The 19,657-nt window shown below is 39.2% G+C and overlaps 1 protein-coding gene across 1 annotated transcript in view; it reads right to left on the reverse strand.

Annotated features, from left to right (window-relative positions):
• Nucleotides 1–19,657, reverse strand: part of LOC104603181 (pentatricopeptide (PPR) repeat-containing protein / CBS domain-containing protein) — a 110,610-nt gene that overhangs the window by 32,035 nt on the left and 58,918 nt on the right. The window contains exon 8 of the mRNA XM_010267152.3: nucleotides 3,076–3,308. Within this exon, the coding sequence (XP_010265454.1) occupies nucleotides 3,076–3,308 (233 nt within the window). The remainder of the gene's footprint in view (nucleotides 1–3,075; nucleotides 3,309–19,657) is intronic.

Genomic DNA, 19,657 nt, shown 5'->3' on the forward strand with positions numbered 1-19,657 from the left:
GATTTGAGAGAGAAAACAGAGCAATAATGCTGGCAGCCCTCTTCACTATTATTTAGAGTCTAAAATAATGAGTACAAAGAACAATATGCCCTTATAGGGCGGCTAACACATAAAACAGCATAAAACAATTAAAATAACTACTCAAAAAGGACCCAACAAGAGTGTTGTGGTCCCCACTTCCTGTCTAAACAATAAATAATCAAAAACTACCACTATAGACTGTTGAAATAGTTTATTTCATTTCTTGTCTATTAATTTTGTCTTGTTAGGGTCCGTTTGGTTGGTTAAAGCCTTTTTTTTATTTTTCTGTTATTATACTTCACTTGCAGCAGGGGCATAAGGGTCTACTAATTGTCTTGTTAGGCGCCGCCAGCACTGTTCTATTGTCACCAATCTCTCTTCTCTTCTTCTCTTCTTCTCTTCTCTTCTCTCTTATTTTCAATCGGCTTTATTGCCAAGACGGTATCAAAGCAAGGTTATTGACTGTGAGAGCAGATCGATCAAGTTTCTTTCTTCTTCAACTTGCTGAATCTGGGCGGAACAGAGAACTGATTCTGGGTTGATCGAATCTGATCTACGATTGGTACAGCCCTATTTTTTCTTTCTTTTCTTTCCTTGGTCGTGTACTAAGAGAAAGAAACAAATGAATCTGAACTACTGGATGTCATCAGACCCATGTGAGATTTATACCTCTTTTGTTTTTGGATTGTGTGATCCTGCACCTGTGAAAAGGTGACTGTAGGTCACAAATGACCTGTTTTCTCTACTTTTTGGCTTGATTTCATGTGTGCAAGGATCTCTCTTAATGATCAATGCTTGTAGACCTTTTGGAAAATTAGTAGGCTGGGACTGTTAACCCATATAGGCCTGAAAGTCAGTTTGATCGTACCTCTTTTTCCGGAAACTGGTGTTGTTCTTGTGCTCAGATTAAGTCCAAAACCGAAGTGTGTGTGGACTGGTCACTTGTGTGTGGAGCAATTTTTTTCTGATAAAAGGAGGGATCCTAAGTTGAGAGTTTAGACTAAAATTCTGTTTTGACCATGTCGTCTAAGAGCTCTGCTACTTCAGGGGTTTCAGGAAGTCAAAATGGAGCGAGTGGGGGAATAGTTATGAGTTTCCCCATGGCTGTTATTCCCTTTGACGGTCTAAACTACCTTGAATGGTCTAGGGGAATAAAACTCTACATCACTGCTAAGGGGAAAATAAAATACATCAATGGGAAAGTGAAGGAACCGAAGAACGGAAGTGCTGAATATGATAGGTGGAATCAAGATAATAGTACGGTGATGTCATGGCTCTTGGTTTCCATGCTGCCACAGGTAATAAAGACATTTATGTGGGCTGAAACTGCTTGTGAAATATGGAAACAAGCAAAGTCCACCTATTCAGAGTAGAGACACTATGCCAAGATATACCAACTACAAGCTGAATCCTCTACTTGCAAGCAAGGGAAGAGGAGTCTCTCGGTGTACTATTCAGATCTGGCATCGATCTGGAAAGAACTTGACACTATCAGAATGTGAATTGGAAGTGTGATGAAGATGCAAAGGCATACAAGTCACTTGTCTCTCAACAACGGGTATTTGCTTTTCTCTTGGGGCTGAATCCTTCATATGAGTCCATTAGGGTGCAGATCTTGGGAAGTAAAGACTTGCCATCAGTTCAAGAGGTTTATGCCTTAGTCCAATCAGAAGATAATAGAAGAAGTGTGATGAATTGTATAGAGGGGGAGCCAGTTGCCCTAGCTATCCGGGGAAGTACAGATACTAATGTCGGAGGTTCTTTTAAGAAAGGTGATTCTCAGAAGAGAATAGATGACAAAAGTAAACTTTGGTGCACTCACTGCCAGAAGACAAGACACACCAGAGATACATGTTGGGATCTCCATGGAAAACCTAAATGGGCATAGGATTTGGGTAAGAAGTCAACAACTGATCAGGGTAAGAAACCAATTCAGCAGAATCAAAAAAAGTATAACTCAGCTAATACGGCATCTCAAGAGACTAGTCCCATGGTAACTCAGGAAAGGCATCCCAGTTCTGACCCTAAGGAAGAGATTATCAACTCCTTTCGTTACCATTTGGAGTTGTATGGTAGGACTCTTCGTCATATGGATTCTGGTCCTCCTCCTACCTCTTTCATGTGTACATCAGGTAACACTACCACTACTTTCCATGTGTCATCTCATACTTCTGATTCCCCATGGGTAATTGACTCCGGAACCTCAAACCACATGACTAGTAAGTCAAATTTATTTCAGGCATATAACCTTCTCTCTGGGAGAGATAAGGTGAGACTAGCTGATGGTTCTTTCTCCACCATAGCCAGTCAAGGAACCATATCTCTGCCACTTGGACTTACCCTTTCTAATGTGTTGCATGTTCCTAAATTACCTATAAATTTGCTTTCCATTAGTAGTATTACTCACTCCTTAAACTGTTCAGTTACTTTCTTTCTGTCTTCATGTGTGTTTCAGGATTTGGCCTCAGGGAAGACGATTAGCAGTAGAACATATACCTGAATGTGCAAATGCAGTAGTTGGATTGCCCGAAGAGTTAGTAGAACCAGAGGGTGCTCTAATACCAAGTTGTCTTGACTATAGCAATAAATCTAGATTAAGTTCCGTCATAATGATTCAATGAAAGAAGAAAGAACAGAAATGTATAGATAAGAGAAAAATAGAGAGAAATAATGGAGAACTGCAAATTGTGGGAACTAATTAGTCCTCAGTTCTCTTTAATAAACATAAAACATCAATCAATAAACATTTATAAACTAAAATAAATGAGCCAAATAACAGTAGTAAAACAGCAATTAATAAACATAAAACAGGCCCAACAAGGAAACGTAATGCTGGACAATCATGCTATATCAACAAGTTCTTGTAAAGCTAACAAACTGATTGTGTAATTTTAAGTCCAAAACATTGGCAGATTCGTAAGTCTGATGACCTAACATAGCCAGGAAAACATGAGGAAGTGGGTCTAAGTTGATATGGACCCTTTCTTGAATCAGCAATAAGGAAGACCAATTGCAGTAAAACCAAGTACACTTTGAAACATACTACAGTATTACCTGGCCATCATTTATTGCCGCTTCCATGAGAAGCTCGTCAGCTTCTACATGAACTGCAGGAGTGATTGTTCCTGAAGTATCTGTCCACATGCGTGTATGCAGACTTTGGACCATTCTATAGTCTCCTTTAATAGCGAAAGCCCGCATCATAGAAAGAAATAGGTGAGGCTTTGGTCGTAGGACAGGATTTAAACCAGCCTGCTTCAATATCTCTCCAAATATACAAAGAGCACCTAAAGATGTGACAAATGCAATAAGAATAAATTGGCAATTCTGCCACTGAATCTCTTTGTTTGATTTGACAACAGAGAAAGGTTTCTAACAAAAACATGCAGAAAAAATGTAAGAATTGATGTACAGGCTGTCACACTTAGTTATGAAGAAATGCATGACCAATCTAAAAAGAACAAGAAAATGAAGCAATTACATGCCCGAATTTAGCTAATTTTCTAGCTTTAATTCTGTTTTAATGATTTCTTAGGTTGCTTCACAATCAGTTAATAATTTCTAGTTGATTCTGTTAGGAAGAGTCTTACGGGGCTTATAGTTCTTAGATAGGGTAATGTTTAGGTTTTTCTTATTATTTTGGGCAGGGGTATTTTTGTGTTTCAGAATTGTATTGGTTACCATCCTAAAAAGAACCAACTATATATGGACATTATTTGTGCTGCTCTAGGAAGAAAATAAGGATATTATGTTACTTCATGCTTAAATTTCTCAATCAATTTAGATGATTTTTGTTGTAAAAATAATTAGAACAGATCTACTTGTTTTTCTTGCATTATGGGGCATCAAAGCTTGAGTTTTCTCTTAAGCATGGCCCACAACAGTGCTGCTAGTGATGAATCAGAGAATCTATAAGCCATCTCAGAGGATTACAGCAACAAAAAGTTGTGCGCTTTGTAGGTTTACAAGCTGCTATTAGGTTGACTGAAGCAATCACTAGGAGCAATCTTCAGTTGCCTAGTACAGCCCCAATGCAAGAAGATACTAGGGGTGCCACTATACCAACAAGGGGAATTGAAAATGGGAACCATTTTTAGCCAGAACTGGTGGTGCAGCCCCAAGAACAACCATGTTTCCAAGCCCTAGCAACAGCCTTGATTGTAGTAACAAAGATGAAGATTTTTTTTTTTTTATAAATGTATGAAGATGAAGATTTTGATGATATGGAAGATGAAAATCAGGATATAGGAAATGCCAATTAATACTAAACATCCACCTAGAAAAAAAATAAGGGTGACAAGGATTGATGAAGATTGAGATGCCACCCATCAATGAACAGTGGCATATTGAGGATTTCCTTGATTGGATGTGTGGTGAAGAAATTCTTTCATTTTGTAGACAGCAGAAAATAAGGTGAAATAGGTCTCTTATAAGCTTAAAGGAGGAGTTGCCTCTTGGTGGCATCAAGTTCAGATGAAAAAAGTTCAAGTTGGAAAACAACCTATTAGGACATGACTGAGAATGAAGCAGCTACTTTGGGCTCAATTCCTTACACATGAATATAACCAAAACTTGTTCCAACAATATCAGTATTGTGTACAAGGTACTTGTGGAGTTCAGGATTATGCATCTAAATTTTACAAGCTTTTAATCCATAATGAGTTGGCTGGAACTCCATCATAGAAGGCTGCTTGATTTATTAAGGGCATCAAACCACTCATACGAGAAAGAGTTGCAGCCCAAGATGTTTGGGATTTGAATGAGGCTATTCATTTAGCTATCAAGGCTGAAAGGCATCTTGAACAATACCCAATTAGAAACCAAATCTCAGGAAGGCACTACTCTTTTAAACCCCTAAATTTACTCCCAGTGGAGGGGAGCCACCGTCATTTTATTAATGCCAAGAAAAGAAGCCTAGGAGGGGGGGGGACATAAAACCTCACCCCTCGAAAGAAGCTATTCAAGCACGTGTTCGGCTCGTAGATATACAAAAAGATCTGAAAGCCATGCAAAACAAGAAACAAAATAAAATGAAACTATCGAATGTGCAAATAAGGAAGACTGGATGTGACGTCCTTGATAGAGGACTGAATAACATAGGCACAGTCTGTAAGAGATGTAAACGTGGAATCATGCTGGGGATCACAAGCCAAATTTGCAGTAGTCGTACAAGACTACAGAGATTCTTTAGGTTTTGAACATAAAATAAAAGAGAAGAAGGAAAAAAAAAAAGGAGAGAAGAAGAGAGATAGAGGAGCACTTGTGGGAGAAGCTTTGAAAGAAGAGTGGTTGGAGTGCTTAAAACAGCCACCCCACTCCTTAATTTATATACATAGTTTCCTAATTGTAAAAGAACTTTAATGCTTACATGGCAATAAAAGATAAGATTAAAATAAAACTAATCCTAGATAAGATAGAATAAGACTTATCCTACTAGCAAAGCTGATCCTAATCAATTAAATCTAAGTATATCTCAGGGTGTCACACGAATACACTTAATGTGGGGTCCACCGTTTTCTACACTCCCCCTCAAGTTAGGTAGTAGATATTTGTCATTCCCAACTTGCATAGATCTTCTTCTAAACTTCTTTCTTGAAACAGCCTTGTTGAGAAGGTCTGCAAGCTGCATGTTGGGGGTGATGTAGGGAAGGCATACTTCTTGAAATGTAACCCTTTCTCTGATAAAATGCCGGTCCACTTCGATATGCTTAGTTCTGTCGTGATGTACTAGATTATGGGCTATATTGATGGCAGCCTGATTATCACAGTACAACATTAGGGGTTTCTCATAAACAATACCCAATTCCTCAAGTAATGATCTCAACCATAGAATCTCAGTCACACCATTTGCCATGGACCTATATTCAGCTTCAGCACTTGAACGAGAAACAACACTTTGTTTCTTACTTTTCCAAGATACCAGATTACCTCCTACAAAGGCACAATATCTAGAGGTAAATCTTCGATCATCAACACACCTAACCCAATCAGCATCTATTTAGACTTCTATCTTCATGTGGTCATTTTTCTTGAACAAAATGCCTCTACCTGGGGACCTCTTCAAATATGTTAATATCCTTTCAACCACAAGGAGGTGAGTAGTTCTAGGAGTGTGCATATACTGACTAACTATATTGACTGCATAACTGATGTCAGGGTCTTGTGAGGCAAAGATAGAGAAGCTTTCCAACTAACCATTGAAACATAGCTTTATCTTCAATAGGCTCTCCACCCTCTGACTAATCCTGTGGTTCTGTTCAATAGGCGTGTCCGTAGGCTAAACTCCCAACTTTCTTGTTTCTTCTAGCAGATCAAGAATATACTTTCGTTGAGAGACAAAAATCCCATGCTTGGATCTAGCTACCTCAATGCCCAAGAAGTATCGTAGTTCCTCCAGATCTTTTACCTCAAACTCTTGATGAAAGAGTTGCTTAAGAGACTCAATTTCACTAGTATCACACCCGGTTACTACAATATCGTCCACATACATGGCAAGCAAGGTTACGGAGGAACCCACTCTCTTAATAAACAAGGTGTGGTTTAACTGAGCCTGCACATATTTGAACCTATCAAGGGCTCATCTGAATCTGTGAAACCATGCTCTGGGGACTGTTTTAGTCCATATAGAGCTTTGTTCAACCGACAAACCTTTCTTGTTTCCTTACCATAAAATCCTGGAGGCAACTGCATGTAAACTTCTTCCTGCAAGTCTCCATTGAGAAAAGCGTTTTTAACATCCATTTGATACAATGGCCAAGAGTAACTAGCTGCAAGAGATAATAGTACTCTAATAGTGGTCATCTTTGCTACTAGTGCAAAAGTTTCTGAGTATTCAATACCATATGTCTGAATAAATCCTTTTGCAACTAATCGGGCCTTATACCTTTCAACAGAACCATCAGCATTATGTTTCACAGTATATACCCATCTACATCCAACCGGTTTTTTTCCTTTAGGTTGATCAACTATCTCCCATGTATTGTTTCTGATGAGGGCATCTATTTCTACTTTTATTCCATCTTTCCATTCAGGTACTTCCAATGCTTCCTGTATTGTTCTAGGAATGGGAATATCAACAATGGATGCGAGAAAAGACTTGTAGGAAGGAGACAAATGATCATAGGATAGGAACTGAGAAATGCAGTGAGTTGTGGTGCAACGGCGTTTGCCTTTACGGACTGCTATAGGGAGATCAAGGTCACTAAATGAAGGTGAAGGCTCCATGGTTGGATGTCTCTCATTTGTAGTATTTGTGGTACCTGGATCTGGATCTGCAGAAGGAACTACGACTACTATGGTACCTGGATCTGGATCTGCAAAAGGAATTGGGGCTACTATGGTACCTGGATCTGGATCTACAGAGGGGACTAGGACTAGCCTGCACTGCTGATGTCCAAAATCAACCTGTCTCCATCACCCCTGATAGACTCTCACATCCTTGCACCTTTGAGATCGTTCCCCATTATATCCTTCTTCAATTAATGGGATTGGAAAAGGAACTTCCGATGAGCTACTTCCGGCTTCACTATTCTCCCCCTGAGGAGAAACCCTTGGATAATAGAGTTTATCCTCAAAGAAGGTGGCATCCATTGAGACAAATCTTTTTCCAGAAGTCGGTTCATAACAGCAATATCCCTTTTGAATTTGGGCATAACCAAGGAAAATACATTTGGAGGTCTTGGGATCAAATTTGGAATGATGAGGGCCAAGGATTTGAACGAAACAAGTTCACCCAAAGGTTTTGAGGGGAATGGTAAACAATTCTTTATCAGGGTATAAAAGGGTAAATGGAGTTTTCATGTCAAGAACCCGTGAGGGAATCCGATTGATGAAATAAGCAGTTGTAAGAACAGCATCCCCCTAGAAACGTATAGGCACATTTGAGGTAAACATAATGCCTCTGGCTACCTCCAATATGTGTCTATTCTTTCTTTCAGCAACCCCATTCTGCTGTGGTGTATGTGAGCAAGTACTCTGATGGATAATCCCATGATCAAGCATGTAGGAGGCTAATGGGTTTGCAAAATATTTTTTGCATTATCTGATCTAAGAATTTTAATTTTGACCCCAAATTGGGTTAAAATCATTTGATGAAAGATCTAGGTTAATGCCGAAACCTCATCTCGAGAACGCATAAGGTAAACCCAAGAAAATCGAGTGTAATCATCAACAAATAATAGGAAATATCTGTACCCCCCCATGGCAGTGGTATGATAGGGTCCCCAAACATCAGTATGTACAATGTCAAAAGGATTGTTGCTTCTGTTATTACTTAATGAATAGGTAGTCCTGCAGTGTTTTGCAAGTTCACAACTTTCACATTTCAAACTAGTCATCTGGACAGATTCAAATATACTAGGAAACAAACTTTTCAAAGCCTGAAAGGATAAATGGCCCAATCTATTATGCCAAAGCATCACCTGATCAACAGACTGAGAAACAAAGGATTTCTTAGTTTCACTATCTTCCTGATGAGAACTTCCTCCAAGTAGGTAGATTCCATTTGTCTCACGACTAGTCCCAATCACCCTCCTTGTTTCCAGATCCTGAAAAACACATTGACCGGGAAAAAAGGTTACTAAACAATTCTGCCCTTTTGTAATGCTACTAACTGAGAGCAAGTTAGTATTAAGCTTAGGAACATGCAGGATGGAGGATAGGGAAATTGCATTAGACAACTTGATGTCTCCTTTGCCAGAAATAAGAACAAGGGATCCATCAGCAATGGACACTTTGTCTTTACCAGAAGATAAATGATAGGTAGAGAAAAGTGATGGCAAGCCAGTCATATGGTCAGATGCTCCTAAATCTATTATCCAAGAATGTTTTGTACTACCTGGAGCTAAAGCATGATAAGCTGAGGCCCGATTACTTGATTGAGCAAAAGATGAGGTTAAAGGAGTTGACAATGGCTAAGGAGATGATATTGAATTACTAACTTCACTTTCTAATTGTGTCAAAGCAGCTCGGACAACAGCTAAGGTATCAAGAGGAGTACCTATTGAAGCCGTTGAGGTTGTGCTATCAGTGTTGACAGCCATATTGGCATTACCCTTTTTTCTTTCTGAGTTTTGCTAGAACTAGATGTGGATGCAACTTCCAACAAGTATCTTTGGTGTGTTTAGGTTTCTTGCAATGTTCACAAACTAAGTCCTTTTTAGCCTCTTTCTTCATATCCCTTTCCATATCTCCCCCTAGCTTGGGTTTAACTACTGCTAGGGCAGATTTGAAAGGCTGCTGCTAACCTTTCTCCTAGTCTCTTCACTGTGCACTAGGGAATAGGCTTGAGAGAGTCACAATTTCTCTTGTCAATAGTTGTTGTCTTAAAATATCATATTCAGAATTTAGACCAGCCAAGAACTCAAATACTCTGTTAGTTTCAATTAATTTCTGTAAGTTTGTTCATCTTTCTGACTCTCCCATTCAATTGTCTCAAGGTGGTCAATCTCATGCCACAGGGATTTTAGGGTTGAGAAATAAACAGAGACCTGTTTCTCCCCTTATCTGAGATTTTTGACCTCACATTTCAGCTCATAAGCCCTAGCAACATTAAGGGGCTGAGAATAGGTTTCTTTCACAACATCCCAAATTTCTTTAGCTGTTTTTGCCCATAAGTAATTTCGGCTGATGTGTGGCTGCATAGAGTTGCACAGCCATGTCATCACCAAATAATTTTCCTGAATCCACTTAACATAAGTGGGATCTTCCTTGGTTGGTTCCTTCACATCTCCCAACAAATAGTTCAGCTTTCCTCTTCCCCCAATGGCCATCATGGCTGATTGGGCCCACTCTAAGTGGTTTGAACCATCAACCTTTATAGTTGTAATCTGGAAGGTGTTTTCAGCCATGTTGCCTGAACCAGCCACAAAAACACCCTCCCCTTGGCTTTTAAACTCCACTAGAATGCTTCCTAATCACTGTACCAATCGGCCTACTGGGTCTGTAGCAGGTAACAGGAGGGTTCTAATTCAGAAACCTTAATTTTGTGACGGTCGGCCTATTGAGACTAAACTGTATCAGTCCTGTAAAAAAAAAAAAAAAAAAAAAAAAAAAAAAAAACTACTAGATCTTCCAAAGAGCAAAGGAAGGGTTTTCTCTTAAACCCTAAAAGAAATGCAGAAAGGAAGGGTTTCTTTTCTTAACCGTACCTCTTATATCAAGAGATCCTTGCTGCTGATTTCAAGAAAGGCTTGAAAAATTACCAGAAAATTCTAAGAAACTTTGATCTTGATAATCAACTTCAGTCTTGAATAGAAGAAACCGATCTTGAACCAGAATTCTTCTGAAACTTTGATCGCCACCTCTATTCTTGATCAAGAACTGATCTTGATCCTCTTCTCTTCATCGGATTCTTCCAAGTTATCAAAGATCTGATCCCATCTTTGGACTACTGCTGTAGATAACCTCCAAGAATCAGCGGAAGGGAGCTTTCTCTATTCTTCCAACCCTAGGTAATTCTCATGTGGTCGGTTGGATCAAACTCACATGAGAAGCCCTAAATTTGGCTCTGAAACCAAGTAGTCGTACAAGACTACAGAGATTCTTTAGGTTTGGAACAGAAAATAAAAGAGAAGAAGGAAAAAAAAAAGAAGAGAAGAAGAGAGATAGAGGAGCACTAGTTGGAGAAGATTTGAAAGAAGAGAGTGGTTGGAGTGCTTAAAACAGCCGCCCCACTCCTTAATTTATGTGGAAAAATAAAGTGGAAGAGAAGAAGAAATGAAGAGAGAGAGAAGAAGAAGTACTTCTGTATTGAAAATGTGTTGATAAAACATGTTGAGCATACAACTTAAAGAAGAAAAGATAGGAGAGACAAACTCCTAGGATCTCTCTCAATTACTCCTAGAATCTCTCTCAATTAGGGATTGATTAAATCTTTCCCTTAATCCTAGGATGACTTTCCTAATTTTATTCAAATCCAATCTTTCCTAAATTTATTCAAATTTGTAATCAAATCAAATCTGTAATCAATCAAATCAAATCTTTCTAAATTTGTAGCAAATCATATCTTTCCTAATTTGCCGCCAATCATATCTTGCCGACACTCCCCCTCAAGTTGGTGCAAAGATATCTATCATGCCCAACTTGCTAACTTGAAGTTCAAATGGCTGTCTCAACAAGCCCTTAGTCAAAACATCTGCAACTTGTTAAGTGGTTAGTACAAATGGAGTGCAAATTTATCCTTCTTCGAGTTTCTCCTTTATAAAGTGACTGTCAATCTCAGCATGTTTAGTCCTGTCATGTAGAACTGGATTATGAGCAATGCTAATAGCTGCCTTGTTATCACAATACAGTTTCATAGGAAAACTCATGTTAGACAGTTGTATGCCCTTAGCTTCAATCAGAATTATGTACATTATGAATTTATTGTAAATGAATAAAGTATACATTTGATTCATGTTCCTGTGGTGTGTTTCTGTGTAATACCCTTAAACTGGACACTTAATGAGACTTGTGTTAGTTTAGAATGTTCACAGCCATTGGGTAAGTCTGGGGAGATTTATCCTGCCAAGGCTGACACTGGTGTGCGGCCAACTGTTGGGGTGGCTTGTCTCAGCTACCAGGGTGAGACCCGAAGCACATGCAGTGTAGGATTAATAGAACCTTTGAACCGGACCAGATTTCCAGTATTGCCCTGGACCTTGGAGATAGATGGGCAAAACTGGAAAGTTACACCTAACCCCTAGACTCGATTATGATACTACACTAGATGTCGGATTGGGCTGTCTTTGATGTACCAATCAGTGAGATCCTTAGCGGGGGTCAAAACTTGGGTATGTTGGGACAGTCCGAGAATTCATCTGAGTGGGTGATCATAGTGACAGGATCAACCCCTTTGTCGGACAAAGGTAATGATCGGGGATGCACTCTCTCTGATGGAAACCAAAACTGCCGGCAGCCGATTTCAATTGTTGAGATTTTGTTTTGCAAAATATATTTATATAAAGATATATATATGTTATGGTTTCGAAATGATTTGCAAAAGGTTTTAATTCCCAGGATCCATGTAAGTAGAGAGTGCAACACTGTTCCTTGCAGTCGAGGGAGAGGTGCTCCCTTGTCGGGCAGTGTTTGATCATTATGGGCTGAGAGGTTAAGTGTAAGACCATTGAGGATAATACCTGATGGGCTAATCTTGCATCTGCCCACAGTCCCTGGGTGTTACAAGGTGGCTTGGCCCAGGGACCACTTAGGGTAAGTGTTGGGCCCATAGAGCCCATAAGATGGGTTTCAGGGGGTGCACTGTCCATAACAGTGTATTTGACCAGGCCTTGTAACAAAGGCTGGGCTGAACCCATGTGGCTGATGTGTAGATCAATGTTTGGGTCCCACGCCATACAAGGAAGCCCAACTGGGCAGCAGTTTGGAAGGCTAAGTGAGTACATAACCTTAAATGGGCCTTAAGCCCATTTCGAACTAGGCTGATTTGATCAGTCAATTAAAAGGGGCAAATTCTGAGATGGATCAGCTGATAGGATTGGGCCTAGACCCTATCCACTTAGAGAGTCCAAGATCTAAATAAGATTTAGATCTGGAAGCCTCCTAATTAGATTAGGAGATGGCTGATCTAATCTGCAGATAAGATAAGGGTTATCCCTTATCACTTAAAGGGACTTCTAATCCAAATATGATTTGGATTAGCAACTCCTAATGGGATTAGGAGCTGATTCCTTTAAGATTATGAAAGGAGAAAGGGGCGGCAACGGTTAGTGATTGATGTTCAATTCTCTTCAGAGCTGAAAATCACAAGAAGAGAGAATTCTGCACCCTGTGAATACTCTCTTGTCGCCTCCTTACTGCCACCGCCATTACCTTTAGTTCGATCTCTAGTTCTTGGGAGAAATCAAGATCTGATCTTGATTCCAATCTTTTGGGAAAATATTGGTTGGAGCTGTACTCACAAGCCATCTAGTTGATTCTTGCGAAGGGTCAAGTTCTTTTGGAAGAACATTGCTGATTCTGCTCCATCTTGCATTGCGCCATCTTCAGTGGGAGCAGATTTTGGATCCTTCCTTGGGCGTGAACACCTCCATTGGGAGATATTGTTTCTCCGTATCAGGTACATCCTCCCTCCTACTCCTTTTGGTTCAGATCTGGTTTGGTTCTTGATTCAAGATTGATCCTTGAAAAACATGTTTTTCTAAAAATAGGGAATTCGATTCCCTGCAAAGATGGGAGAAATTTTTGAAATTCGCCCAATCCATTCCGCAATACTTGGGCGTCCATGTGATAGATATCCCATCCCTTCAACTCACTGGTCTCTTAAGATCTGCTAGCACCCTCTTTAGCCAAAGAACCTCACACACTCCTTGAGCCATTGATCTGAATTCATCCTCAGCACTACTACTAGCAACTACACTTTGCTTCTTGCTTCTCCAAGTAACTAAACTGCCCCAAAGAAATGTGCAGTACCCCGAAGTTGAACTTCTATCAGTGATTGAGCCTGCCCAATCTGCATCTGTATACACTTCAACCCCTCTCTTCTCATTTTTCTTGAAAAAGAGTCATTTTCCTGGTGTGCCTTTTAGATACTTAAGAATTCGATACACAGCTTCAAGATGTTCTTTGTACGGGGAGCGCATAAATTGACTCACCATGCTCACAGCGAAGGCAATGTCAGGACGTGTATGTGACAAGTAAATCAATCTTCCTACCAGACTTTGGTATCTACCTGCATCTACTGGAACCCCATCTTTAACTTCTCCGATTTAGCCTTAACTTCTATCGGAGTGTCGGAAGGTTTGCATCCACTCATTCCAGTTTCTTTCAAGAGGTCTAGAATATATTTTCATTGCGAAACCACAATGCCCTTCTTTGATCTAGCCACTTCCATTCCAAGAAAGTATAGCTGGCCTAAGTCTTTAATCTTGAATTCCTTAGCTAAGCTCTGCTTTAGTCTGCTCATCTCTTCAATATCATCTCCAGTCAAGATTATGTCATCAACATAGACAATCAGAACCGATACCTTGTCTTTGGTGGATCTTTTTGTGAAAAGAGTATGATCAGATTGTCCTTGACTATATCCTTGACTTTTAACGAACCTTGTGAATCTTTCAAACCAGGCTCTGGGAGACTGTTAAAGTCCATATAGAGACTTTTTTAGCTTGCATACCTTAGTTCCAAACTTCTTAGTGAAACCAGGTGGAGGCTCCATATATACTTCTTCTTCCAAGTCTCCATTCAAAAAGGCATTCTTCACATCCAACTAATTCAGTGGCCAGTCAAGGTTAGCTGCAACAAATAAGAGTACTCGAACTGTATTTAGTTTCGCCACTGGAGAAAAGGTTTTAGAGTAGTCCACTCCATACGTCTGAGTAAAGCCTTTAGCTACTAGGCGAGCCTTATATCTCTCCAAGGATCCATCTGAGTTGTACTTCAGAGTGAACACCCATTTACAACCAACAACTGTCTTTCCATCCGGCAGATCCACTTTCTCCCAAGTAGCATTCTTTTCCAAAGCTCTCATCTCCTCAAAAACAACTTTTTTCCACTCAGGAACATTTAGAGCCTCCTGGATACTATTAGTAATGGATACACTAGACACTTGTGAAATAAAGGCACAATATGAAGGTGAAATATTTTTGTAAGATACAAAATTTGACAGAGGATGTTTTGTATAAGACCTAACACCTTTCCTAAGAGCAATGGGAAGATCAAGCTGACTGGAAGAATTAGAATTACCTGGAGGAATATTTTCAGGTATTTTTGGAGAATTATCATGAATTTCATGATCCACCCTCAAATCAGATTCTTGTTGATGCTTGGGAACAGTGCCTCTCCTTTTCAGTGCTAGATGTTCCCTTGAATATACAAGGCCTTTATACTGTTTTGCATGCATCTCCGTTGTTTCAGCTTTTTTATTTTGAGATGGCATCACCGAAAGTTGTTCATTTTCAATATTTAATTCATTTGTTTCCACTGATTTTGTATTTTCTGCCTCACTTTCTTTCGGTGACTGGTTGTGAGGAACATCATTATGGACAAATTCAAACATTAAATCAAAACCATCTAAAAGACCATCTTCACTAGTGTTGCTCTCCCCCTGAAGATGGGAGTGTCTGTAGTATGAGGTTCCTTCAAAGAATGTGACATCCATAGTCACAAACATCCTTTTCAAAATTGGATCAAAGAATTTGTAACCTCTCTGATTAGTGGGATAGCCTACAAAAATACATTTATGTGCTTTTGGATCAAGTTTTGAACGTTTAGGATCATGGTTATGAACAAAGGCCACACTTCCAAAAATTTTTAAGGGAATGTTTGTCACTAGCCGAGAGTTTGGAAAACAGTCAATGAAAACCTGTATGGGTGTTTTAAAATCCAAAATTCATGTAGGCAGTCTGTTAATCAAATAAGTGGCTGTTAAAACGGCTTCTCCCCAAAGATACTTAGGAACCTTAGTTTGAAAACTTAGGGCTCTAGTAACTTCAAGGAGATGTTTGTTTTTCCTTTCAGCCACCCCATTTTGTTGAGGTGTATTATTACACGAACTTTGGTGTACAATTCCTTTCTCAACAAAAAAATTCCCTAACACATTGTTAAAAAATTCCTTTCCATTATCACTTCGAAAAATTTTAATCTGAGTCTAAAATTGTGTTTGAACCATGTTATAGAAAGTTTTAAACACAGTTTCAGCATTTGATTTCTCTTTTAAAAGGAAAACCCAAGTGACCCTAGTATGATCATCAATAAAAGTAATGAACCAACGCTTTCCAGAAAGAGTTGTTACTCTAGAAGAACCCCAAACATCACTGTGAATCATGGTAAATGGTTTTGATTTTTTATATGGTTGGGACGGAAAAACAGCACGATGATGTTTTGCTAATTCACAAGATTCACACTTAAAACACGAATGATTTTTATTCATGAATAACTTGAGAAATAGATGCTTTAAATATTGAAAGCTAGGATGTCCTAACCGATAATGCCATAACAAAACTTCACTGTCACAAGAAACAGAGATAGAGCTGAAACAAGTCTGTCGGTCTTGCCTTTCAAAGGTTGATCCTATATTAAAGAGGTAGAAGCCACCATCCAGTTTAGCACCCCCAATCATCTTCCCTGAGGTTAAATCCTGAAATTCACAACAAGAAGACCAAAAATTAACCCGACAATTATGATCAAGGGTTAGTTCGCTGACAGATAAGAGATTGTATGATAGGTTAGGAACATGTAAAACATCTTTAAGGTTTAGAAGGAGGAGAAATAGACAGTTCCTTTCCTAGCAACAGAAGCAAAGGAACCATCTGCAATTTTAACCTTTTGATTCCCTGCACAGGGTGTATATGAAGAGAAGAATTGTGAAGTGCCAGTCATATGATCAGTGGCACCTGAATCTAATATCCAGGAGTCATTAGATTTGGTACAAGCAATGGCTGCAGTGAAAAAATTACCTGACTGGGCTAGAGAGCAAAATGGGTTAGAGTTTCTTAACGATTGAGATTGAAACATTTTATATAAATGCTCTATTTATTCCTTTGTGAAAGGAAGAGACTCTGAGGATGATTGCTGCCCTGGATCCGAATTGCTTACTTGAAGCGCACGGACATCTCCCCTTGACTTGTTGTCACTGTCTGATATTTTCTTCCACATTCGGGTATTCAGTTCGAACAGTTGTGAATGATTGTCCAGATCTGAATAGGTTTCCTAACAGCTTCCCACACATCACGAGCAGTCGGAAGGAACATGAATGGTTTTCCAACCACAGGATCCATAGAGTTGATCAGCCAGGCGGTAACCATAGAATTTTCAGAACGCCATTGCCTGTACTTTGGATCATCAGTGGCTGGCGGTTTTACTTAGCCATTCAAATAGTCGAGTTTCCCTTTGTTGTCGATCACCAACCGCACGAACTGAGACCACTCAAGATAATTCTTTCCATTCAATTTGTGAATGGTAATTTGAAGAGAATTCTCAGAAAGAGAGATGGCCGCTAACTGAATACCTCCCTCCAAAGATGTCACACCACTGGTAGCATCCGAAGAGGCTGAACCAGAGCCAACCATGGCGACCTTAACATTCATGATCGGACCCTAAAGCTCTGATACCATGTGGAAAATAAAGAGGACAAGAAGAAGAAATGAAGAGGGAGAGAAGAAGAAATACTTCTGTATTGATAATGTGTTGATAAAACATGTTGAGCATACAACTTAAATAAGAAAAGATAGGAGAGACAAACTCCTAGGATCTCTCTCAATTACTCCTAGAATCTCTCTCAATTAGGGATTGATTAAATCTTTCCCTTAATCCTAGGATATGACTTTCCTAATTTTATTCAAATCTAATCTTTCCTAAATTTATTCAAATTTGTAATCAATCAAATCAAATCTTTCTAAATTTGCAACAAATCATATCTTTCTTAATTTGCAGAAAATCATATCTTGCCGACAATTTATATACATAGTTTCCTAATTGTAAAAGAACCTTAATGCTTACATGGCAATAAAAGATAAGATTAAAATAAAACTAATCCTAGATAAGATAGAATAAGACTTATCCTACTAGGAAAACTGATCCTAATCAATTAAATCTAAGTACATCTCAGGGTGTCACGCGAATACACTTAATGTGGGGTCCACAGTTTCCTACATTTGCCAAAGAGTCAGCCACTCTATTCCCTTCTCTATATATATGTTGAATTGAAAAATGAAGTGAAACAGATTGGGTTGCCACTATAAGATACTAGGTCAACCATGGAGGAGAAGATACACCATTTATACAGTCAACCGAAGTCTGGGAATCTGAAAACACAATCAGCTCTGTACATCTAAATGCTGAGGCTAATAACAGCCCATCAAGCAGTGCTCAACACTCAGCCACCATGTTTGTGGTTTCCAGGATAGAAATTTCTACCCTAACCCAGTGGGTATGCCCCTACCTGCCCCAACAGGGTGGGTTTTTTATTTGGAGGGGTTTTGCAATTCTACAACCTGTACAGATACAGGTAGGGTATGGTATTAAGCTAAACCCAACCCTCCCCGACCCACATATTGTTTGAAAGCATATAAATTTTATGTACAAGGTGTTGAATTTAATAATATTTTGAATTGGATGTAAAGGATAATTGATAGTTTTCTTTTTATCAGCAACACAAATTTTGATTCATTAGATTAAAAAGAACATATACAACAAGAAGTTGTGGACAGAAAAGAAGCCCGAGAAGAACTTTCCCACTATTTACAAAACAGCCCAGAACATGGATTGTCTCTAAATTCCTTGTTTAGCTAAACCATCAGCCATACTGTTTGCAGATCTCTTAATCCACTTTATTTGGATCGTCATGTCTTTAGATATCTGCTTGAAGCGCCTAAACTCATTCCTTATCTACTCATTTCCCCTTTCTCCGCCAACCCATGACTATTTTTGAATCACCTTCAATAATCAGCCTATCAATCCCCATTTCTTTAGCTTTCTCTACTCCATACACTATTGCCATCAGTTCTGATATCACCACATTTCCATGCTGAACAGGGCCTGAGTACATGGCTAGAATGTTTCATCTTCTTCCCTTATTACCCAATATCCGATGGGCCAGGATTGCCCATACAACTGCCTTCAAAGTTCAATTTCTTCCACAAAGAACATGAAGGAGACCAGGCCTCATGTACTATTTGTCTTCTAGAGGAAGAACCAGCAATTATTCCCCACGAGCTAAAGAAATCTTCAACCTCAAAGTCAGCAAACAGCTTTAAGGTTTTCACCCAATGTGCCACCCTTAAGGTTAAAACCTCGATCACAATTTCCTTGCTCCTTTCCTTGTCTTCACAAATTCTTAGGTTCCTTGCTTCCCAAATTGTCCAGACCACTGCTGCTCTAGTGCATCTCCCCATTATCCTGCCTCTTTTAGAGCACCTGAAAACATGAGAGCCAAAGAAGCCTTCCTGACTATCAGGGGGAAGCCACAGCCAAAAGAAGATAAAAACCACTCCCACATAGAGTTAGCAAAAGGACAAGAAATTAAAAGATGAAAGGAAGCCAAAGAAACCTTGCATGGAGAATCCACGCTAGTAACCACATTAACCTCTTCTATGGAAATTGCATCCTCCCCCTCCACAGACCTAATCAATCTACCTACAGAATAATGCACAAATGATTTCATCATACCAATAGTAGAGGGCAGAAAACCGTCACCGCCTTCGATTGTGTTTTGTTTTCTGTCAAATGTAAATCTGTCCTTCAAATCTGATAGAAAAATACTGATTATAGCAGAAAAGAAAGAGAGAAAAAAGAAGATTTCAGCAGAATAGAAGAAGATGGAGAAGAAGATTGAGAAGAAGAAGGAGAAGAGAATTCGATGGGTTCCTCTCTCCCTTCACTAATCTTTTATTAATCTGAAATAGTTAGGCTAATTACATGTCTGCCCTTAAGTGGGCGGCCAGCTAAGCAATAACTTAAAAGAAATTAAAAAAAAAGTTAACAAGCCCATAAATAAAAGGCCCATTAACACATAAAATAAATAGAACATTGCTTAAACAAAAAACAAACACTAGGGCCCATTCAGCCCAATCTCTCTACACTCCCCCTCAAGCTAAGTATAGATGTCAATCATGCCCAGCTTGCTTATAGTGTGTCAACCTCTTCTGAAGCAATAAATGGCAAGAAAACTTCCCCTGAAGCAACTCTCTCCCGTATAAAATGT

The sequence above is a fragment of the Nelumbo nucifera genome, chromosome 8, assembly GCF_055504915.1.
Source record: "Nelumbo nucifera cultivar China Antique chromosome 8, China Antique-T2T, whole genome shotgun sequence".
Lineage (NCBI taxonomy): Eukaryota > Viridiplantae > Streptophyta > Magnoliopsida > Proteales > Nelumbonaceae > Nelumbo > Nelumbo nucifera.